Consider the following 26,114-nt stretch of genomic DNA (forward strand, 5'->3'; position numbering starts at 1 on the left):
AATATGAGAGTGGTTTTGTTAGAGATCAGGGCTTAAGAGATAGTCAACTTAAAGGTGATCATGCTGCTGCACAAATAAGCCATGTATATGTTGGTTAAGATGAGTGATCTATTTGGATTTGTGAATGATTTGGAAAAAATTATATATGGACTAGGATTCAAACCAATATTAAAAAGAAATAATAATGATAGAGCTCAATTTCGAGTTGATGATGCTGTTGGTGCAGTAGCTAATGATGGTAACATAAAAATTAGAGATATATCATGGTGTGTACCTAGTATTGATCCTAGTAATGATAACAGAACTATTGTACAGAAAGGATTAAATAAAAAGAATAATATTGACTTCAGTTATTACGAAAGAAGAACATTTTATAAGAATGTACCCAATGCTACAAACTTCTTATTTGACCTAGTTATGAAAAAGTGGTATGGAGAGACCCCAATATAAAATAATTGGTTTTGAGAAGAATAATGTTAATGAACAAACTCATGATTCAAGTACATTTGATATGAATGTTACTGAATGTTATTGTAACATTGGTAGTGAATTTTATCCAGAAGATAGAATCAATGTTAATTATGGAACTAATAATTATAATGAGGCTTTTAAAGAGAATGTTAATTTTAATAAAGATTATAATGGATTACCTCATAATATTAAACCATATATTAATCATAGAACATTCAAAAGTAGTCATAGAGTATATGTATTTGATACTAGATATCAAAATGATCAAATAGGCCCACAACCAATACAACTTAATCTTAAATTTAGTGTTGCAGTTGCCAATGTTATAAGTCATGCACTGTTATTAACTAGAAAAGTTATTAGTGTGAATAGTGATGGTAATAAGACGGTTGACATTATATCTTAGTTATATCTAATAGTATAAGTATAGATATAGTTAATAATAATATATAGTTATAGTCAATGTTATAATATAGCCAATTTTATGATATAGTCGATGTTATAGTCATTGCTCTAGTCTTTACTCTAGTCATTGTCTTAGTCAAACTATTTCCTACTAGTCTTAACATAACCTTTAGCATAAACAATATCTAATTTCTTTTTATTCTCTAGAGATAATCCTTTAGCTTCAAGTTTAGTTTTAGGCTTTGTCTTAGTCTTAGCCTTACGTGATGGTTTACGCTTGGGTTGGGGAACCAAGGGCGTAGCCCCTTTGGGTTTAACAACAACAAAAGGATTATACTTTTTAACTTCCTTTATTTTTTTATATAAATATATAGAAATATGGGAAATATGAGTAACTTTAATAAGCTTAAAACTAATTCACATTGTGTTGGAGGTAGACATTATAGTGGTACTATTAATATAAGAGGAAATATTACTTCAAAAGGAACTAAGATGTTAAAGGGTAATTGTCGTGAATGTAAAAGAAATAAGTCAAAGTCTGTCGGTGATGCAACAATAGCAGCAGAAGGATTGAAGGATTTCTTTAAGAGTGTAGGCAAAGCCACAGTTAACTTTGGAAAGAAAGTTGCAAATAATCCAGTAAGAGCTTTAGAAATAGCAAGTAAAATAGGAAGTGCAGCTGCAAGTAGACACCCAAGAGCTGCTTTATTAGCCACACCTGATTTAATTAAATTTGCAACTACTTGTTAAGGTATAAGAGTAGTACAAAAAGGTAGAGGGTTATATTTAGGTACAAAGAAAATATAATTAATTATATTTTAATATTAGAGTTTAAATAAAAGCTTTGTCTATGACATTGACTATGACTAGGACTATGACTATAAGTGTAAGTCTATGACTATGACTATAAGTGTAAGCCTATGACTATGACTATAAGTGTAAGTCTATGACTATGACAATAAGTGTAAGTGCAAGTGCAAGTGTAAGTCTATGACTAGATACATCTAATGGTAAATATTAATACTAATTTTATTATTACTAAATATGTAAATATGTAATATATAATTAAACATCAAAAACTTTAGTTTAAAAAAATACTTTTCTTGTTCTTCTTATAATCCTCATAAACCTTAACTAATTCAATATACTCATCATTATCTATTTTATTATCATTCATTGAATTAGTATATAGCTTATTAAACTTATCACCAAACTGTTTACTTAAAATATACATTTGTAAATACATTATAATTTTATTTCTTATTTTAGTATTGAATGTTTTTGATAATGAGCCACAAACAGTTGCTGTGGCAAAAGCTGTAGTTAGGATAAGGCAATCCTATACCTGTTATTGCAACTGATGTTGATGTTGCAGTGGTTGCTATTGATGATAATATTATTTCTGTTATCTCAGCTACGTTAATAGAATTTATATATCTACTTAACTTCTTATTATAGTTATTAGTTTCAGTTTAATAATAATTCCTAATATCTTTTATAATGTTAATAATATTATTAAAATTATTATTAGCTAGGATTTTATTGTTTATGTATTGTTCACTAATAGTAGACAAGTTTGGATATAATAACCTCTCACTCGGTGCTGATGATTGGCTCATATTAAATAACTAAAATATTTTGCTTTACTTATAATTAGTCATAGACTTATACTTAGTCATAGTCATTGTCATACTCATAGTCGTAGTCATAGCCATAGTCATTGTCATAGTCATAACTATATACGAAAATAACTCTCAATCTCTTTCATTATATCTTCATGATTAAATGCATCTCTAGTCTTGCTTGTTCTTTGTTGTCTACCAGCTTACTTTCTAATAATATAGCAATTATATATTGTACTATTGTCTTTTTATTATTTATAAGTGCTTCATCTATAATAAAATTAGTCCTTTCATTAACTTCTTAAAATTCCTTTAGACCAGTAGTGAACATATCATCTAGCTGTATCTTAATATTCTGATTAAACTAATTATTATCAATCTCTAGTTTTAATTGATTATACTAGCAACTTGGTATCACTAGCAACTTTATTACAGAAGTTAACAGTATTTGTAACTTCATTTGCTGATTTAATAAACTCATTAATTAGTTCTTCATTAACTTGTATTTTGGTTAGTTTAATCTTTTAGTTTGGACCCTTTCTTAGTTCAGTTATATTTTTACATAAAATGTCTATTTTATTAGAAGAGGATAATAAGTTGTTGTCACAATACTATTTATTAACAACATCTCTTTCATCTATGGGCGGGTGTAAATTTTTAATTTTATAGGTATCTTTCATGTCAATATTATCGTTTTCTTCTAAGAATAATTGACGGGCCTTATTTGTCAAGTTATTTTTTACTGATCCGAGATGTGATTGCTGTTTAGCCTGATTGAATCTATTTCTTGTCATCTTTGTATTTGTTTACAGAAAGATTTATCTGCAAAGCAGCAACTATGTTGATCTACTTTGTAGCTGACCGTAGGTCTATCGGGAGCCCGCAATTAGGTTGATCCAGCTTGCTGGCTTATAACCGAAGGTTAATATTCAAAGATTCCAAAAATTTATTATTAGATTCAAAATCAAACTCAGATTTTACAAAAATCCTGTTCATAATTATCTCTCCTTACTTTCTATTATCTCTCCATTTATATCTTATATGTTGGCGGCTGTGTTCTTAAAACTTTATTAACTTTAAACAATTCTCTATTCCAGTTACCCTTTAGAAAAGATATTACGTTTATCAGCATTCCTGACATAATCACCGACAATAAGTTGGGCGTAGCCAGGTTTACCCTTTGGTTTAATCTTAGTAGAAGTAGACATAATATATCTAAACTTTTCAGGATTATTAGAATCAACAACCGGTGTCATATTAATTGTTGAAATAGTGTTATTGTTATAGGTTATTACTGCATCATTTAATATATTTGCCCAATTACCATCCCCGTTCATGAACATTGGTTTATTAATTATGTGTAAAAATGTTCTATTAAATCCCTCTATGAATACGGCCTTTAAATCACAATTTAAAATATAGTTCTGTCTCATATTCTTTAAGTAGAGATTTAAATGTTTTATTGTAAAACTCACTACCTCTATCTACCCATAAATTTTCTGGTTTTAGGCCCTCTGATAGGATTGTTTTCAAATCATTAGTTATAGATAATCCAGATTTATTCTTCAATGGAATAGCCCATGCATATTTTGTGATTATATCTATAACTGTTTATATAAACTTATAATTATTATTGTATTTACTAAGAGATGACTTATCAATTAAATCAGCTGACCATGTTTCATCTTTATATAATGGTATTATTCTTTCTCTTCCAAAAATTGTTATTTGAGGACTAAATACTTCTTTAGCTAGGAGTTGTTGTTTAGTTTTAATTGTGCTTTGTTGTTTCATTATGGATGTAATTATAGGTTTACTCATGGACATGGTTGTAGGCTTACTTGTGGACGTAGCCATAGCTTTGCTCATTTACCATAATTAAAAACAAAAATTGTCTAGTTGTTCTTTAATAATAATATTCATTGATAATAGTTGTTTAGATATTTTTAACATCTCATTATATAATCCATCATGACCAGCTTTTATTTCTAGTATAAGTAATTCTAATCTTTCTGTTAAGTTGTTGGAGGAGTTACAGCTATGATTGTCGAGTTTATCTTTAGTTAAACCCCAGCCAAAAACAATATCTTTTTCCGTCATTATTTTTTCTATTGTTCTATATCTACTGCTTTTCTTATCACCTTTTCCTATATCACATCCAATATCAAATAAAAACCTTTTAATTTTATTTTCATCTTCATCGATATCACCAAATGTTACTTTTGGGTTAGTAAGAAAGTTAATAAACCCATCTGAAAATTCATAAACATTATCATTAATTAATAATGATTTTTCTTGATAAGTTACTTTAACACCATTAATTTGAAATTCACTATTATCTAAATCTCTAAACTTTAATTTTAATTGAGGGTTAGATTGATTTCCCATTAAATGAATAATATGGGCTGTGTCTATCTACTATAATTCCTGGTTTATCTCGGGTTTCTTCTATAGCTTCATTGGACATCATTAATGCTTCATTAAGCTGGGAGCCAGCTTGCTGGGTCATCTTAGTTTGTTTATCTAACTTTTGATTTTGCCAATCTATTGCTCTTAATACTTGTTCACCCAATGCTAGATTCTGTTCATTATGGGCTAGCCATGTTTCACTGTTTGCATTTAGTGTTTTAGTTATAGGATCAATTAACTCTTCTATTTCACCATAATATTCTTGTTGTTTTAATTTGTCGTCTAATCTATTCTTTCTGTTTAGTTTTTCCAGTTTATTTAACTTAGTCATTTTTTATATAGAAAATAATATATAAAAAAAACAAAAATAAAAAATATTATAAAATAATATAAAAATAATAAAAAAATAAAATGTTCAATAGGAGAGATGATGATATATAATATAGTAACTACTAACTACTATCTACTAACTACTATCAACTAACTACTAACTACTAGCTACTAACTACTAGCCACTAATCAAATTCATAATCATATTCATAATCATATTCATATTCATAATCATATTCATAATCACATTAAAGATCATTATATAATCTAATAGCAGCTTCAATTAACTTTATATCATCATTAATAGTTAGTTCACGAATATTATTTATTAGTGCCTCTTCACCTTCATCTAACCCGAATTTCAATAATAGCTCTATTGGAGTAGTATTAATCTTTTTTATTAAATCTTTTAAAAAGATATAGTCTCTTATCATGAGGATAGCTTTTAATATTATTTTAATAAATCTTTTATCAAAAAAGTTATTCAGAATTCTTTTTTTAGTTTTAATTGTTGACATCTTATCCCCAACTTTTTGTATTCTATATTCTTCTACAATTCTTTCTTCATTATCCATTAATGCATTATAGTAGTCTTCATGTTTGGCATTGTTTTCTTTCATTATTGTTTTCTCTTTTGCTGTTCTGTTCTGCCCATGGATAACCAAGCTATAGATCTTTGGTTTGAATACTATGAACTCTTTTATCTCTCTACTTCCAAGTTCATGTTTGAATTCACCTGGAACTCTATTATTAGTTTTGATTGGGGTACCAAGATTGCTTAAGTTCATGTATTTATTATCAACATTACCTTCACTAAAGCTTAATACAAAATTATCAGTATCCATATAATGCAGCATTAGATCTTTGAGTGATGGTTGTAATACATCGTAAAAGAATTCATACATGCAGAGTTTGCTAAGTTCTAATACTGTTGAGCCCAAGTATATTGGTTTATCATATTGTATTCTTTTTTTATAAAGATCTATTAAAGTGTAACTACCGTATCTAATTACATCTTTACATGTGGGTTTACTAACAGCTTTAAGTATTTCATAATCATCTGTTTGAATCTTAGCTTCAAAAAATTTAAATGGATTCTTTCAACTTTTACCAAATAGGGAGTTATTCATTAACTTGAATATATCCTTCTCAGCCTCAGTCTTAGCTTCTTATCTCATTTTAGTATTGAGTTTGATATAATCTTTAATAATATAATCTTATTTAAATGTAATTACTCTATGAACTTTAGTTACCTTTATACTCATCTTAACAACAAACTTTAACATTCTGTAGTGTATTGCATATTCATATTTATTATTCTGATCTAATATTAGTTTCTCACGTTTAGCAGAAGTTTTAAGTCTTTGTTTATATCCTAGTTCATTATATTCTACTTCTCTTCTATAAGGTAGTAATTGAAAGTTACTAGTTCTATTTTTACATTAATTAGTATATTCTAAATCACAGATAAGCCAGTAGCCATAATCACAATCATCTGGAGTGTTTAATATACGCTGAAGCGTGGTTCCCCCTTCGTCTAGAGTCACGTCAGTAAAGCTGAAGTCTTTATATGGCAGCTTTTGCATTAATAAATAACGTATTAGCATCAATGTACCATATGGACCTCCGGTCATGCTCTGCCATAGATCTTTGACTTTGATTTTGACTTTGACTTTAAATATATCTATTGCCCTTAACTCCACATATATCACCTCTCATTGCACTAATGAAATCCTTAAGCATTTGTTCATCTTGTAGTGTTTCTAATTCAACTTCACTTAGATTTAGAAAACAATCAAAGCTGGAACCAGGTAGACTAATATAATGAGAAGGCTTGAGTTTATATATGTCTATGTTTAACTTAACAAATAGATTGAAACAATGTTTTATTATTCTGACATCATTCTCTACATACTCTAGTGTTGATTCTTTACCTTTTTTCATACTATTAGAATTATTAAAGTTATCAACATCTGCTTGAGTTGGTAGCTTGGCTGTTAGCGATGATCTAAAGTCTTCTATTGATAGATTACCCAATTTATTTTTATAGCTATTCTCATCCTTAAAGTATTCATAAGCATATATTGTTTTACTTTTAACTTGATAAACATTTGCTATTTTATCCAGAGACATTGCCATAAAATTGTAACTGTCTATAAACTTTAGTATACCTACTCTAAACATTCCAGCTTTACCATTAGTAATAGGTAATACATCAACTCTTCTCTTATTATTATTCTGTTTAAATATCTCATTAAATATTAGATTGAAGTCATAGCCTTTACCATTATGAAATATAACTGGAAGGAAGTTTTGTTGTTTATAGTTTAAGTTAGAAATATTGCATGCAGGACCTCTATATTTACCTGTTTCATGGCAGTGATCTCTAACTTTTAAATGCAAGGTTTATTACAAATATGACAAGTGTTATTGATATCATATAAATTATCTTCTTTATTAAATATTATTGGTTTGTTTAACTTGAAATTAATCTCAGTTTCTATTTCCAATAGATCTTTGACATAATCTTTGATACAATCTGGACCAAAATATGATTTGTAATCACCATTCCAACTGAAGCCAATGGCAATAGATACATGGTCAAAAATTTTATATGTATTATCACCAAGCTTTTTATTAATGCTGTCCATATAACATTCAATATCGCTATAGATGACCTTCTTCACTTCTTGTTTATTGGTTCTTGAATTTGATTTGTTTTAATTTAGGGCACACAATCTTTGATTTGTGTACAGCATTCATGAGTTTCATATTTTTGTTGAGTGTGAAACCAAAGAGAACAATTACAACAAAACCAATACTTCCTGTTTTTAGTCTTAGGTTTTTCCAATAAAACATCTATGTTTTTAATTAAAGCGGCGTGTTCATTCCAGACTTGTATTCTTACATTCTTACGACCTTTGATGAAGTTTGAGCATCTCTCTAATATTTCTACTTTTGTATCGTGGGACTCCGTTCATGTTGGGGAACCAAGACCTGAGGCCCTTGCACCATCTTCAGTTGAGCCCCAATAAAAGCAGATGTTGATGTTATATTTATTCTGCATTCTTGTTAAATAATCATAAGTGTTTTCATTGTCTTCCCAGTCATCAACTATGTTACTAATATATTTACTTTCTCTAGTTGCATGATGATCCACGGGGAATAATGCAGCTGTAATACATAATCGCAAGCAGTTAAATTTTTTGTTTCTTATAATTAATATCACTTTTGTTGTACTTCTAAGTCCGGGTGGTAGTTCAGTATAAGATCCTAATGATGGCTTAGTTCTTTCTATGTTTAATTGCACGTCTGATATTCCAATAAATTCATAACCGTAACCATAGCCTTCATATGTTTCTTTAACTTGATCAAGCCATTGGTTTAGATTCAGTCGATGATGTTTAGTCATATATTCATCAGTTAAAATTTATTTTAAAAGTCTTTGAGGCCCCTTCTCCACCATCGGGAGTTCTCTTTCCATATACGCAATTGGCAGTGACCTTATATTTATAGGATTTAAATGGTTTAAACCCGTCTAATATACAATCTATTGGCTCATTAACATCTTTGATAAAACTGTCATCAGATTTAGTAAAATATAACTGTTTTTGATTGAAGCTTGATTTAATATTAAAATTAGTGTCCTGGGCTACGTCTTCCCTCCAGTGTTTATTCATGTGGGTTTGTAGACCTATATCATTTTTAAAAGTTTGGCCACAGACCCAACATGGGAATACAGTTTGGGGTTTAGCTCTAGTTTCAAGTTCTGGTAAAACCTTTTTAGGAACGAGAATGTAGTCATCTTCTTCAGGGTCATACACTCTCTCCATGTATTCAGGTATGGGTTTCGGTTGGTGAACAAAGGGCGAAACCCCTTTAGGTTTAAGAAGGGCGAGCCTTGTTTCACCAACTGGTGGTGGGGTACTTTTAGGCTTGGGTTGTGGTTGTGGAGGTGAAGCCGTCTCAGCTTCAAGATCCATAATCATATCCCTGGTTCTTTTCTGGTGGCTGCCCGATAAAGTATGTTTGAGAAAATCCTTCATCGAATTGAAACATAAATTGCAGATATCACAGTAGTTTACATTACTGTTTGTTGAGTGAGACGTGGTGTATTTTATTGGAGAAAATTTTGAAAAAAAATAATTTTTCGAAAATGAAAAATGAAGTGTAATAAGTGTAAAAATAAGCCTTGGAAGGAGTGTTGTAATGATTGTAAAGAATTAGATTATAGTTGTTATATATGCAATGACATATGTAAAATAAAAGATTATATTAAACATTTTGGAGAACATTATGTTAATCCAGATCAATATCTAGAGTGTAACGTGTGTAAAGTTTCTAAGCATATTTCTTTCTTTAGGTTTACAAATGGGAGATGTAGATTATGTATTTGTCTGCAGAGATATAGATATAAACATGCCAAAGATAGATTCAAGGAATATGCTGAAAAATTTGATATAGAAGTTTAGAGTTAAGCTGGTTTTGTGCAGATTATCCACGAAGTGGTTGCACGGTCTCACACGTTACACTGGAAAAAACACTAATCACTGTGTTTCCACCTATCTCAGTGTTGTTTTTTGACTTTATACCCATCACTGTGTCCCATATAGTCTCAGAGCAGGGATCATCCTTTTTAAGAACTGTGACTTCGGTTTTTTTATCTCACTTAGTTTTATAGTAATTCATCAAACCGGGGGACGTTCACTGGAGTCAGTGAGGAAGGAACCCCAAACCTTCCGTTTGCTAAAGCATTTCTAAAGCAACTTAAGTAGACTCGATGACTTAACCACTTAACCAAGTGAGACAGAAAGTTTAGTTTTAGATTGATTAGATATTGATTGGGGAACATATGAAAATTTTTATTATTTAATATTTTCAATTTTTGTTCAAGTTCTCTTTTTATGTTCAAGCTTTTTTGCAAGTTGGTTTACATGCTTTTTACACGGTCTCTCTAGTTACACTAGTACTGGGATGCGTTCACTGGAGTCAGCGAGGATAGAATCCGAACTTTCCGTCTGATAATGGATAATTACCAGCTTAACTCTGTACTAGTGGATTGCACTAAGTGAGACAAGAAATGATAGATTTTGAGGGAATATAAAGAGAAATATAGAGGACATACACATTCAACCATGCACGAATACAAGTTAGTGTTGAGTGGTTGGTTGAATGTGTATATGTAGTAGTGGGAAAAAGGTGCTATCCAATCAAGCACGAATACACGTTAGTGTTGAGTGGCTGGTTGGATAGAACCTTTTTCCCACTACTACGGTTAATCTTCTCGAAAAGCACGATAAAAATCAACAGTTGCAGCCTTCTAAATATGAACCGTTTAGAGCACTAAGTTAAGTTGATTTCGAAAACTATCTCAGTTTTAAGACAGTCTGGTTTTTATTTAGCATCAGAATCCACGTTTTCCCTGAATGTTAAGGGTTTTTATTTAGCATCAGAATCCACGTTTTTCCCTGAATGTTAAGGGAGACGTATTTGGCGTTTTTCTGACAATTCTTACCTTGCCTTGGTCAGTATAATCCTGCTATTTAATATATTATACTGCTTCATATGTTTATCCTTTTCCCTCTGCCGTCGACTTTACAGAAATCTTACCTGAAGCAGTGCGCGCATATTTGAGAAGTGCTGGTCCATAGCTCTGCCCTGCGGAAAGTTCTCACGCATTCGCACCATCAGCAACGAAAAGGCCGAAAAGGTCTTGGACTCTGAAACAATGAATCCCATATCGGCTCAATGTATATATTGAGGTTCACATTGCGCAAGTACATAGTGCATTTCTAATACTCACCTTCTATGTGCGAGAGCTGCTCCAACTGTGCAACACTAAGAATCACGCTGCGCATAGATAGTTCTCTTTTATCTCCTATTTGACTGCGGCCAATTAGGTTTTTTATCTATTAGAGAAGATCCCCAAAATTTAACAAACTAAAGAAACTAAAAACTAACATATTTCCTGAAGGTAAGTAATTACGCAAAAATGAGGACAAATTTTGATCCATACGTTACCAAAATTTGGTTCAAATGAACTAAACTAAATTCCGATGTATGGAGAGAAAGAGAGAAGAATGACTATGGTCAGTCAGTTCTTTGTTCAGATTGGGAGAAAAATTAACTTCTGCCGTGCATACATTAAGTTTTACCATGGTCAGCGCTGCCTGTAATAAGAAATGCACTTATTTGAGACAAGCAAAACCCTATTTGTGAAGTAAAATTGCATGCATAACAGAACTTTAATAAAACGACATAAATCTCGTCCATGTAGGCTACAAGACTTGCACAAGCTCGAAAATGTTCTTCATGACTGTTATATTACTTAGAATAGAACAGAACACACCACAACATAACAGAAACCATTCCTCCACATGGAAGCTTATGATTCTCCATAAGTTACGAATTCAAACTCGCACTAGCGTGCAAGTCTACGGTGACTGTTTTTAAAATGCCACTTAAGACGGAAATCCAACGCCAGAAAACTACTTGAACATAGCTGGCAGATTGCCAGAAAATCGCCGCTTTAGCTTTGTAGATCTGCAGTCTCAAAAGGTAGTAAAAGAAACAGAAAAAAATTCTTTTGTTAAATGCTGAGATGTTATATTTTGATTACGATTGTGCATGACTTTTTGCTGATTCTATCAGGTGCTCTGAAATAAGATTCAATTAGAGTAATACACATTCACACCTTATCTCTTTGAATTAAAGTTAAGAAAAGTCAATTTCAGAGTGAGGAAGCCATTTTTTAGAGTGAGGTAAGTCACGTGTGACCAAAAATTTCATCACGCGAAAGAACAAAAAAACTCCCTCCACTAAGTGTGAAAAACGACGTCACGCACCCAATTCAGTTGAATGTGCATGAACGAATAAACAAAAGGCAAATTTGAAGCGGTTATGACGTCATATGGTCGTAACAAAAATCCTGACAACGAAATAAAAACACAGAGCAGGACAAGTCCTGACCTACAATTCAAAGAACTTTCACTGACCTAACAACAAAACTAAACCTAGAATGATCTGTGACTTGTTTGGGAAAACCATTTGGAAAAAAATGCTGTCAAAAAATCCAAAAAACAGCCGGCAAAAAGCCGCCGTTGAACCGCATGAGTTTTCTACTGTTCTGCAATTTCATAGTTATAATGAATTTAAAAGTGAGTGAGTTCAATCCTTAGGGTCTATGCATAAAAACTTTCTTCATTAGTTGTTTTGCTGCATACTTCTTATAGTGTAAAACGGTGTACGAAAAAAATTCGCTTTCTCGATAGCGGTTTTTTTGTTCACATGCGGCACTTTTGCTTTGATTTTTACTACTTATTAATATCCCCTCTCATCAGACTCTAAACGACTCTTATTTAGGAACTCTTTTTTTAAATCGCTTTACCTTTTGATCGCGTTCTTCAGTTTACATAAGTCACGACTTTCACGCTGTACTTCTGACTTACTTCACTCAATGTTTCAACTGAATGGATTTTAAATCCGTTCACGTATTGAATTATGTAATATAGTGAATACGTTCAAAGTCAAAGGAACAAAATCAAAAGAAACGGAAAAAACGTATGAAGCAAGGTCTTTAAGACATAGTACATTAGGTTATCAAAGTTCATTAAAGCAATTGCTAGCTGGCATTACTTGGTGTGCAGATTCTGTATTTGCGGTTAGATTCTATAATTACAGTTAATTCAGCCTCTAAACTGAATGCTATTAAGCATAATACTAATGCAAGCTAGCAATCGCTTTTATGAACATTGATAACCTAATGTACTATGACTTAAAGACCTGGCTTCATATGTTTTTTCCGTTTGTTTCGACTTTGTTCCTTTGACTCTGAACGTATTCACTATATTACATAATTCAATACGTGAACGAATTTAAAATCCATTCAGTTGAAACAGTGAGTGAAGTAAGTCAGAAGTCAAGCGTGAAAATCGTGACTTATGTAAACTGAAAAACGCGATCAAAAGGTCAAGCGATTTAAAAAAAGAGAGCGCCTAAATAATAGCAGATTAGAGGCTGACGGCGGCTAATAATAAATAGTAAAAATAAAAGCAAAAATACCGCATGTGAACAAAAAACCACTATCGAGAAAGCGAATTTTTGTTCGCACACCGTTTTCACACTATAAGAAGTATGCAGCAAAACAACTAATGAAGAGAGGTTATGCATAGGCCCTAAGAATCGAACTCACTCAATTTTAAAACTCATTATAGCTATGAAATTGCAAAACAGTAGAAAACTCGTTCAAATCACTCAAGCCACGATTATTTAAATTACTCCAACAGCAGTAGTGACCAGAATAGAGCAATATTTAGTGATCCTTCAATTAAAGCTCCAAATTGAACATGGTAAATGGCCGATTGTCAGAAAAATGCTCCGGAAATTTGTGATCTTATAATAACAAAAGAAAGATTTGGTATGTTTTCAGCCCAACATTCCGAACCAAATAATCTGCTTTAGTCATATACTTTCAAAACATCAATTTCATAAAACCGATTCAGTATCAACCGAATCAATATGATAAGAAACATAATAACAAACACATACGTCTGATTCCATGCCAATAGCTATATGAAAGACAGTTGAGGCCCTGTAGCTTAGAAAAACACAAATGTCCAAAATGATTAAAAACCAGATTATAAAAATTCTATTCTTGTCTTAAATCAAGTTTCAGTTACCATGTTTTCCAGCAAAGTAGCCTTCTAAACATCGTCTTTTCTTTTCCAGCGGTTGAATTTTAATTAGAAGCTAAGTTCTTAATAGATTTTTAAAAAAAGCTCAAAATGTCACACAATGAAACTCGAAACTCAGGAGTGCAGCAATAAATTGGTACACGCTATCTTACACACACATACTAGCTATTTAGTGGTAAAAAAAAACTAAAGAAAAAAGGATCGTAATAAAAATATTGGAACAAAAATCGACGATGACTACAAACTAAAACATAGCCGGCAAATTGCCGGAAAATAGCCACCGTTGACCCGCTTGACGCATTTTGGGATTGAAACAGAAAAAATAGATAGAAATTGACAGAATTTTGCTACTTCTCAACTTTTTTGGTGTGCAAGTTCTGCAGATTCGGTTAGATTCTAAAATTACACTTAATTCAGCTTTTAAGCTGAACGCTATCAAGCACAATAGTAAAGCCAGCATATCTTCAAACAAAACTTTCTTGATGACTCTTCAATGCTTAACAATGCTTGCCCTGAAGTTACTCTTCATGATATTCGTTGGAAGTAGCTGCGACTCTGCCACTTCATTTTTATCGTGCAGAAATTGGTTCGAACGACTCTTATTTAGGCGCTCTTTTTTTAAATCGCTTTACCTTTTGATCGCGTTTTTCAGTTTACATAAGTCACGATTTTCACGCTTGACTTCTGACTTACTTCACTCACTGTTTCAACTGAAAGGATTTTAAATTCGTTCACGTATTGAATTATGTAATATAGTGAATACGTTCAAAGTCAAAGGAACAAAATAAAAAAAAACGGAAAAAACGTATGAAGCCAGCTCTTTAAGGCATAGTACATTAGGTTATCAAAGTTCATTAAAGCAATTGCTAGCTGGCATTACTTGGTGTGCAAATTCTGTATTTCCTGCTGATTCTAAAATTGCAGTTAATTCAGCCTCTAAACTGAATGCTATTAGGCATAATACTAATGCAAGCTAGCAATCGCTTTTACGAACATTGATAACCTAATGTACTATGACTTAAAGACCTGGCTTCATATGTTTTTTCCGTTTGTTTCGACTTCGTTCCTTTGACTCTGAACGTATTCACTTTATTACATAATTCAATACCTGAACGAACTTAAAATCCATTCAGTTGAAACAGTGAGTGAAGTAAGTCCGAAGTCAAGCGCGAAAATCGTGACTTATGTAAACTGAAAAACGCGATCAAAAGGTAAAGCGATTTAAAAAAGAGAGCGCCTAAATAATAGCAGTTTAGAGGCTGACGGCGGCTAATAATAAATAGTAAAAATCAAAGCAAAAATACCGCATGTGAACAAAAAACCACTATCGAGAAAGCGAATTTTTGTTCGCACACCGTTTTCACACTATAAGAAGTATGCAGCAAAACAACTAATGAAGAGAGGTTATGCATAGGCCCTCAGAACCGAACTCATTCAATTTTAAATTCATTATAGCTATGAAACTGCAAAACAGTAGAAAATTCGTTCAAATCACTCAAGCCACGATTATTTAATTTACTCCAACAGCAGTAGTGACCAGAATAGAGCGATAATTAGTGATCCTTCAATTAAAGGTCCAAATTGAACATGGTAAATGGCCGATTGTCAGAAAATTGCTCCGGAATTTTGTGATCTTATAATAACAAAGAAAAGAATTAATTGGCATGTTTTCAGCCCAACATTCCGAACCAAATAATCTGCTTTAGTCATATACTTTCAAAACATCAATTTCATAAAACCGATTCAGTATTAACCGAATCAATATGATAAGAAACATAATAACATTAAACACATACGTCTTACGATTCCATGCCAATAGCTATACGAAAGACAGTTTTGTACTGTTTTGCAATTTCACAGCTATTATGACTTTAAATTTGAGTGAGTTCAATTTTTAGGGCCTATGCATAAAACCTCTTTTCTTTAGTTGTTTTGCTGCATACTTCTTTTAGTGTGAAAACGGTGTACAAACAAAAATTCGATTTCTCGATAGTGATTTTTTGTTCACATGCGGCATTTTGCTTTGATTTTTACTATTTATTAATAGCCGCCGTCAGCCTCTAAACTGCTATTATTTAGGCGCTCTCTTTTTTTAAATCGCTTTACCTTTTGATCGCGTTTTTCAGTTTACATAAGTCACGATTTTCCCGCTTGACTTCTGACTTACTTCACTCATTGTTTCAACTCAATGGATTTTAAATTCGTTCACGTATTGAATTATGTAATATAGCAAATACGTTCAAACTCAAAGGAACAAACTCAAAAGAAGCGGTAAAAACATATGAAGCCAGGTCTTTAAGCTATAGTGCATTAGGTTATCAAAGTTCATTACAGCGATTGCTAGCTGGCATTAGTATTATGCTTAATAGCCTTCAGTTTAGCGGCTGAATTAATTGTAATTTTAGAATCTAACAGTAAATGCAGAATTTGCGCACCAAGTGAGATCACTGACACTTCGAAAAATCCGGTCAATATCTATCTTTTCAATTTTTTTCTCTGTTTCAATCCCAAAAGATAGATATTGATAGCATTTTTCGAAGTGTCAAAGTGAACTCACTTGCTTGCAAATTCTGCATTTCCGGTTAGATTCTAAAATTACAATTAATTCAGCCTCTAAACTGAAGGCTATTAAGCATAATACTAATGCCAGCTAGCAATCGCTTTAATGAACTTTGATAACCTAATGTACTATGACTTAAAGACCTGGCTTCAAGTTTTTTCCGTTTGTTTTGACTTTGTTCCTTTGACTCTGAACGTATTCACTATATTACATAATTCAATACGTGAACGAATTTAAAATCCATTCAGTTGAAACAGTGAGTGAAGCAAGTCAGAAGTCAAGCGTGAAAATTGTGACTTATGTAAACTGAAAAACGCGATCAAAAGGTAAAGCGATTTAAAAAAAGAGAGCGCCTAAATAATAGCCGTTTAGAGGCTGACGGCGGCTAATAATAAATAGTAAAAATCAAAGCAAAAATACCGCATGTGAACAAAAAACCACTATTGAGAAAGCGAATTTTTGTTCGCACACCGTTTTCACACTATAAGAAGTATGCAGCAAAACAACTAATGAAGAGAGGTTATACATAGGCCCTAAGAATCGAACTCACTCAATTTTAAAATTCATTATAGCTATGAAATTGCAAAACAGTAGAAAACTCGTTCAAATCACTTCAGCCACGATTATTTAAATTACTCCAACAGCAGTAGTGACCAGAATAGAGCGATATTTAGTGATCCTTCAATTAAAGCTCCAAAATGAACATGGTAAATGGCCGATTGTCAGAAAATTGCTCCGGAATTTTGTGATCTTATAATAACAAAGAAAAGAATGATTTGGCATGTTTTCAGCCCAACATTCCGAAACAAATGCTTTAGTCATACACTTTCAAAACATCAATTTCATAAAACCGATTCAGTATCAACCGAATCAATATGATAAGAAACATAATAACAAACACATACGTCTGATTCCATGCCAATAGCTATACGAAAGACAGTTGAGGCCCTGTAGCTTAGAAAAACACAAATGTCCAAAATGATTAAAAACCAGATTATAAAAATTCTATTCTTGTCTTAAATCAAGTTTCAGTTACCATGTTTTCCAGCAAAGTAGCCTTCTAAACATCGTCTTTTCTTTTCCAGCGGTTGAATTTTAATTAGAAGCTAAGTTCTTAATAGATTTTTAAAAAAAGCTCAAAAATGTCACACAATGAACCTCGAAACTCAGGAGTGCAGCAATAAATTGGTACACGCTATCTTACACACACAAACTAGCTATTTAGTGGTAAAAAAAAACTTAAGAAAAAAGGATCGTAATAAAAATATTGGAACAAAAATCGACGATGACTACAATTTAAAACATAGCCGGACAATTGCCGGAAAATAGCCACCGTTGACCCGCTTGACGCATTTTGGGATTGAAACAGAAAAAATAGAAAGAAATTGACAGAATTTTGCTACTTGTCAACTTTTTTGGTGTGCAAATTCTGCAGATTCGGTTAGATTCTAAAATTACACTGAATTCAGCTTTTAAGCTGAACGCTATTAAGCACAATAGTAGTGCCAGCATATGTTCAAACAAAACTTTCTTGATGACTCTTCAATGCTTAACAATGCTTGCCCTGAAGTTACTCTGCCACTTCATTTTGCCACTGCGACTCTGCCACTTCATTTTTATCGTGCAGAAATTGGTTGGAAATAGGGCAAAACAGTGATAAACACAATTTTTTAAACAAAGCCGGCCAATTGCCGGAAAATAACCGCCGTTGACCCACTTGATGCACAATGCGATTGAAGCAGAAAAAGAACAAAAATACGAAATAAAAATTGACAGATTTTTTTCCGAAGTGTCATTTTTTTTATTTGGGGTGCAAATTCTGCATATCCGGTTAGATTCTCAAAGTACAGATAATTCAGCCTCTAAACTGAAGGTTATTTCAGCATAATACTACTGCCAGCCAGCAATCGCTTTAATGAACTTTGATAAACTAATGGACCATTACTTAATGACCGAGCTTTAATGCTTATCCTTATTCTTTTGTTTTGATTCTTGAAGGGTGATTTTGAGTGATTCATCGTGACTTATGTAAAACAAAAAATTTGATCAAAGGTAAAGCGAATTTACAAAAAGAGCGCCTAAATAATAGCCGTTGCGAGGCCCACGGCGGTTATCAAACAAACAAAAACAAAGACCAAAAAATCCCGCTAGTCAATCGCGGTTTTTAAAAAGAAATATTACCACTAATAATGAAAACAATAATATTAAAAGTACTTTTTGGATTAAAAACCCGGATACTAAAAATGAACATGATAACAAAAACAAGATTTATAGTAATCATAATTAAAAATACAAACATCAATCAAAAACAATATTACTGACATTATTCAAAAAACACAATTAAAAAATACAAAGCTGGCAGATTGCTAGCAAAAACTGCGATAGCATTGTAGACCTGCAGTCCCAGAAAAATGATAAAAAAGCCAAGCAAAGACATTAAACATCAATCAGAATTTCAGCAGGTTGTTTTTATCATTTTATTCATTGTTTCATAAGAAAAACATTAAAGTGCAAAAGTCATTTTATTGAGTGAGGCAAGTCACGTATGATCAAAATCTAATCACGCAAATGCCTTAAATACTTTTTCTAGAGAGATTGAGAAATGACGTCACGCGCGCAAACGCCGTTAGTGAGAGGAAGAAGTAATTCAGAAAATTTGACTTGTTCAGCTTTGCTGTGTGACGAAATGTAAAACGAAAAAGAGCGTCAGACGACGAAACAAAAAAAAACCAAGATCACCGCAATATAGCTTCGCAGCTATAAAAACGAATTTAAAATCTCTGACGATGTACAAAAACACCTTTTCGAGTAATTAAAACCAATACCTACAAACCGAGAAAATTGGGATAAAAACCACTATGATAACTCTCTTCTTAGTTTGCTTCTTCCTTTTTATCTTTTTAGAGGCGGCTATGTAGGTGCTAGTGCCAAGTGCTATATTATATGAAGACAGAGTTATCGTTGCAGTATCCTTTCTAATAAAGGCTTTTAATTGCAAGTTTTTGCTAAGTGCTATTCGGGGCGCGGGTTCGGTAAAAACGCTCTTTTTCTGCTACAAGTTTTCAATTCAAGTAATTTAGTAAGCAACTGAACTGTACTGAGCAGAATCGTCTGTATGAATTTCAAGATAATAAATGTGTGCTGTATAAGTTTACAAAAGTCTTTTTCAACCAATCAAAATTCAGCATCGTCATATTACGGCTCTTTAGAAAAAACGGAGGCGATGGGTTTCGAACCTTTAGTCTTATGATTATAAACAAGGTTGCCTAGTCTGCTGTGCCAAGAAGGTCTTGATTAGTGGTATTGTCAAAGTCAAGGGATTTACTGGGCTAATTAAGTATAAATGGAAAGCAACATCAATAGTGGTTTGTTCTAAGTTTTTATTGAGTATTCCAGATCAAAATGCTGAGAGTTTACTATCTGTTTGCTCTTATGTGGCCTCTTGTTTTCTCATCTGATGTATGCGAAGAAATTGAGCTGGGGAACGCGACTGCTGTATGTTGTGAAAAGAATACTACATTCCGCGTTGGCCAAAAGGATGTGAGTTTCGTGCCATATCGGAGCCATATTTGTCCAGTTGGCGATGGTGGGATTGAAGATTTGTGTCCTCGATTCTTGCCAAGTTTTTCAATGATGTTCGTGTTGGTCGTGGCAGGCGTAGTAAGCATGCATTAGAAAAAAAAGCGTGCAGTTTTGTACAAGAAAAGATTAAAAGTGTCTGATTACATAATGGTGAGGCTGGATTTGGAGATTGAGGGCCTCCTGACCACCCACAACTCTCCTTAGGTGAGGCATGAGTGTGCTTCGTCTTGGTATGAGGGCTGTATTTCTCAGGACGTCCAGGTTCGTTGACTCGCCCTGCAAAACGTATGTAATTTGCACGTAAGTGCGGTAAATCGGCGTCTCTGGTATGCCCATTTTTATTAGCAGGGCGAGCCTCCCGTCGAATGAGAAGAGTTGTGGGGGGTCAGGCTGATAGTTCATTTGTTGATGCACTGCCGTTTTCTTAGCTGTTAAAAATAAAACTGGGACTGATTAGATAAAGTGATGAATAGTTTTTTTTTCTGAGTAAGGTTATAGTGGGAGGCCGTTCATTAGATTTTGTATCAGTGTGACAGTTGTTTGATAATCTCTTCGGGTTTATTTGCATTTTTCCCAGGAAGATTAATGTAGTAGTGATCTGTCAAGTGTGGCAGTTCCATTTGCTCCACGTTCTGAGGAGAGTAAAGTAATGAAGTAAATACCTCGGCATGGCAGTAAAAGACAGTCACTAATGGAAGTTTTGGAGGAAAGTAAATTGAGAACAGTGTGATTGACTGCTCTATTGATAAAGTTATTCAGAATACGTTTACTGCGAAGAGGTCAAACTTTAATAGCGGCGTTATTCATCGACTGTTGGATATTTTATCGAAGCTTTGCAAAAAGATTAATTGTAATAACGAAGAGACGGGATATTCTATTTTATCAAAGTATGGACACTAAAAGGTTCGTTAATTACTTATAACAATTTAGGATTTGATAGGCTAGCATTAATATTTTTTGTAATTTTAAGCAGAATTATCGTGTTTAGAACGACACGAGGCAGACAAGATTTGCTAATCGAAATGAACGAGTTCAAACATCAGTACTACGATCGGAAAAAATTGATAAGTCTCGGATGGAAGAAGTGGAGACAGTCGATGGGCGGGGTATTAATAGTTGGAACTCCTTAAAGAATAAGTTAAATAAAGAAGGTAAAGGGGGACTGGTTGGAGAGAAAGGTTGGCCAAAGGTACCATTGGCAATAAATAATGAAGAAATTGTGGGATTACAAGAAAGTTTGGTAGAAGGGTTCCGGGGCTGTAAAGATCAGGGCGATGTGTATAATTAAGTTAGTAAATTAAAATTGGAGAATGGTGATAGCAGGTTGTATCAAGAAGTTGGGTCGTATGCTGGTTTGTGTAATTCAATAGGTTGGACGTTTTGTTTAGATGGTTTGATGAGTGGTGTTTTGCCTGATGGTTTTACTGGTGTAAGGAGAGATGCAATGGTACAATGGAATGAGTGGTGGACGGCGGCACATGTTGAAATTGGGGGTAATGATAGTGTTTCGAAAACGCCGTGTGATGAGAAATTGTTTCTGATTTGTGGAAGTTATCAGACGTCAAGGGATTTTAATAATGTTATGGGTACTCCGCAATATTTTATGGATTTAATTAAGAGGGGTCCTTCTGCAAGTGGTTTGGGAAAAGATGTTTGGTTTTTCATTCCGACGAAAGATAATGTATTGTGCCAGCCTTCGTTGTGTGCGCATGCTGTTGTAACTCTTACAAGAGGTTTGTCGTTGGTGACTGGCTGGGAGGCGCGTGATCAATCGAATCAGGTTGTTGTCGATCGGACTTTGGGATCGTTTGCTTATGGTGTGCGTAAAGGGGTGGTGAAAAAAATTGTAATATCAAATAAAAATAAAAATGCAGTGTTAGACTGGGCAAGAGAAAGGGAAGTGTCAACTGGTGGTGCTAGTGATGTGACGGAGCATGTGCAGAGTTTCTTTAATAGTGGTATAATTTTAAAAACAAATAACAAACGAGGTAATCGAAGAAAATGGAGTGGGAAACGGGAAACGAAAACGCAGTCGAACGATAACGAGAATATTGTGTATTCGTTTCTTCCTCCAAAGGATCCTTCAATCGAATAAGTGAGTTGTTCAACTTTAATTTATTATTATTATTTTTTTTGTTAGGGTTGGAACTATACTGCCAGGTTTATTTTTAACCTTTTTTTTGAGATTTTATTATTTCAAGCCCGTGCCCTTTCAACGTATGTTGAAAGGACTGTTTTTTGTTGATACTGAGCAATCGGCAAGGGTCCTGTCTGTGTTAGTTTGGTGTCGTTTTGGGAAAAAAAGATGTTTCGTGAGTTTTTTGGTCGTTATTTAGCACAGTCGTATGTAGTGTAAGCAATAATTTTTTTGACTTTCAATCGCGTGCCCTTCGAAGTGATAAGAAGGTGGGATGTTAATTTTTGTTGTTAATGGTTGGGAATAGTTTGGCTAAAAATAGTTTGCTATGTTAGGGTTGCCTGCTCATTGTGCTCACGAGTTATGACTCCCCAGTAAAATTTTTGGTCAGAATAAAAAAATTAAATTGGCAAGAAATTAAAAATAAGAAGAGGAGTTACATTTGAATATTTTGCGTGTTTATAAAATGGTACTACATTAAACTAATTGCGAGTCATGAGAAAAAAAATATTTTTGGATAATAAAATTAAAGAAAATAATGCAAGTCTAAGTGAATACGCGGATGCCAACAGGGTCGAAACTCAATGGGGTCGTCATTGTCCATTTGAAAAAAATCCCAGAATTGGTGGGTTAGTTGGGTACCTTGGGATGAAGTAATGAAATGGTAAACGTAGGTGTAAAATTTCCAGGTTGTGTAGCAAAAACATTTTTTCGTGAGAAGGCCTGTATGGGAGTGTGCCCAGATCACGATGGTTCCATTTTGTGGTATGACATATTGAAAAAACATTCCCTGCATTGGATTACTACTTTCACGCAAACGTTGATGTTGTGGTTGGTGTGTAATTTTGGGGCGATGTCTTCTGGGCCAACGTAGTTCCGGATTTGGTCCCAAATGCTTGTAGTCATGATTCTAAGGGAAATTAAAATTGATGAAATGCTAGGTTTTGAGATTTGGAAATATCAGGGAAAGAATAAGTAAATATGGTTTTGAAAAAGAAATTACAGGTCAAATTCGCCTTCTAAAAATTCTTCTTTGGTGTTTTGTAAGAAATTCAAAAAGGTAAGAAAATTTGGATGATCTGGTTCCAAAGTGATTTTTTTGTCTTGATTATTATCCAGTAAGTTAATCCAGAAGCATAAGGTCTTGCAGGGGAATTTGAAGAATTCAGAAAAGACTGCAAGTTTTATATCAAAATCAGTGAGAAAGTAAGCATCAAGTGGAAATTGGGTTGGAATTGGAGAGATGCAAGGAATGGTGTCTTCTGATTGGTCAATTGTGGTAAAGTTGGGGTTGGTGGATAAGACATGAGATAAAATTTTTTAATAGAATATAAATGTAAATATTTGAGGAAATTTACATAGAGTCATCTGGGAATGGAATGGGTGATGGAGGGGAAATTGGAATATAATTTAATTCAGTTGAATTGTGGTCTGATTTAGGGTCAGGGCTTTCGGGACTTTCAGAAATGGTCGGTTGCGATGGTTCTACTGCAACTGGTTCTCCTTCTGAGTTAAGATAGAAATCCACATTAATATAATTATTTCCCGATTGTATGCTTTGTAGAACTGTTTGCCATACGGCTGATGTCTCATTCACTATGAGGGGGATAAAGGAAACTGAATAAATATTGTTGATAATATTGTCCTGTTGCATAGTAATACTAACTATTGCTTCACGATCTGTAAAAAAGGCAATGCTGTATTCAGTAATATAAGCTGGCTGGCCGTTGAATGTAGTGTTAATGCGCGGCTCAACTTTAATTCTGAAGTGATATACTGGATTCATTATAAAATGTTTGAAATAATGCAAAAGGAGAAATTTTAAATGTAGGAAAATTGTTTAAGTTGTTTGAGATAATTTCCAAGTTTCTATCGGCGAAGAAATTATAATAGGTTTAGAGAATGAACAGTTAGCAAGGAAGAGTGTTGCTGGTAGTTAGCAGGCAGAAAGTAGTTTGATTGATAGTGTTGCGGGGGAAGTGGGGCAAATTTGACATTTTGATTAATTGGGATTGTGGGGAATTATCCTTGGTTGGGTTGATTAATGTTTCATTATAGGCTGTCATTGTGATTGATGGACAGTTCGCCTTCCGGGTTAATGGATTTCCTTTGGGAGTTGCATCTTATTGCTCCGTTGTTCAGTGCGTCAGTATAAATTCTTTTTTAAAAATAAATTGGTCGCTGGATAAAAGGTAGGGAGCAAATCCCCGCCTTTTTCAATGGAGGTTTAAGGGGAATTGCTCTGTAATTTTTTATTTCGTTTTCTCAAAGAATAATTTCAAGTAACGAAAATTTCGGTTTGATACTCGACTTATATCAAAATTATGAAGTAAGTTCTCGCAAGTATAATGGTGCGGTACTTTCCAGGGGGGAAATGAGTCTCTGGTATATCTAGGACTTTCAAAAATGTAGTTAAATCATGTTTTTTCAGTTTTTCTTTAATTTTTATTTTTCCTTCATAACTGCTAACAAAAATTCTAATTCGCGGTGGAATAGAGGTGAATGTAATTAATAACTTTTAACAAGTGACTTAGTTCAGTGGTTAGTATCTCTGACCATTGAGCTGGGGTACCGGGTTCGAATCCCGGCGGGTTCCAGGTGCTTCCATAATGTGGGAAAAATCTGGGAAAGGGCAAAGGGCTGTAAGGGTAAGCTAGGGTAAGGGTAAGGGGGTAGAGAAAAGGGGAAGGGTAAAAAACTTTCTTCCCCTTTTTTTGATTTATAAGCAGTTTTTTCGGGCCACGCGGCCGTCCCACTTAGCGCAGTTGGTAGCGCGCTGCAATCTCATTCGAGCCCCGGTCACGTTTCTTTTTTTTAAACGTTTCCTGCATTGATTGTTCTGAGAGGGTACGCTCCGTAATGGGATATCGTTGGGTGTTCCGGTATATGTGTATAGATTGGCTGATTCGGTGCGGCAGGCCTGTTGACATGATCGATTTTGATAGTTGGTTCTTCGTTACGTTTTAGTCTCCTGATGTAGTCTCTTTGGAATATGTAAGGAGTGCGAGGTTTATTTATGTTTTCTTCGTTTTGGTTTTCGAACTCAGTTTTAATTTCGAGTGGTAGTACTAGTGAGCATTTGTGCAGGGGATGTTCTGGATGTTCTTGTAGGTATTCATAGTCATTTAATGCGACAACTTGTACTGGTTTTGTTTTTATTCGCCGTCCTTCGTGTGTTATTCGGAAAGGGAAACGTCGGTGAAGTTTTGCCCATTTGTGTAAAAGATGCGAATAAGTTAGATGTAGTAATACGCTAATCAAGAAGGATAAAAATCCGAAAAGAAGAGACATTTTCCATGGTATGTACTGTTCGAATCGGTGTTCGAGTTCGGGCTTGAATGCTCTTATTCTTTCTAAAATTGGTTCGGCCATTCGTTCTATTGATTTGCTGTTTGTTCGTCGTGTTTCCATTTGTTTGAACTCTGGTTGAATTTGCTGAAGAATTTGAATTTGTGCCTCAGATCTTGATGAGAAGTTTGGTAGTTCATCCAATGGGGGCAGTAGTTTGAAGAGTGTACTTATTGGATCTGGTAATTGAAGATCTAACCGTATTGCCGGTACTGTGTCACAAGCATGGAGGTCTGAGCGAAGATGAACATTTGGTCCTCTAAGCTGTTTTCCACATCCCAGTGTGATGATACACACTCTGCACCCAGAATGCTCAATTCTTGCCAATGGATTGCTGCCATTACCGGAGCTTTCGATGAGTGTATAATCGTCTTTGGACGATGTTATTAACCAACGACCGAAGCCGAGATTGCGTGCTTTTTCAGTCAGCGGCAATTCTACTACATCCAGTTGACAGCGTTGCAATGCAAGTAGCTCGTCATCGTGGTAAAGTAAAGTAGCCATACAGGACTGATAAGTCTGCTCTGTTGGAATGGCTTTGGTGCATATTGCGTATT

The 26,114-nt window shown here is 33.7% G+C and overlaps 1 protein-coding gene across 1 annotated transcript in view; it reads right to left on the reverse strand.

The window, feature by feature from the left end:
• The window catches only part of LOC142341328 (small G protein signaling modulator 2-like), a 318,101-nt gene that overhangs the window by 24,372 nt on the left and 267,615 nt on the right, over window positions 1-26,114 (reverse strand). The window contains exon 15 of the mRNA XM_075392253.1: window positions 10,848-10,957. Coding sequence (XP_075248368.1) covers window positions 10,848-10,957 — 110 coding nt within the window. The remainder of the gene's footprint in view (window positions 1-10,847; window positions 10,958-26,114) is intronic.

Source organism: Convolutriloba macropyga, chromosome 6 (assembly GCF_964194025.1).
Source record: "Convolutriloba macropyga chromosome 6, txConMacr16.3, whole genome shotgun sequence".
Lineage (NCBI taxonomy): Eukaryota > Metazoa > Xenacoelomorpha > Acoela > Convolutidae > Convolutriloba > Convolutriloba macropyga.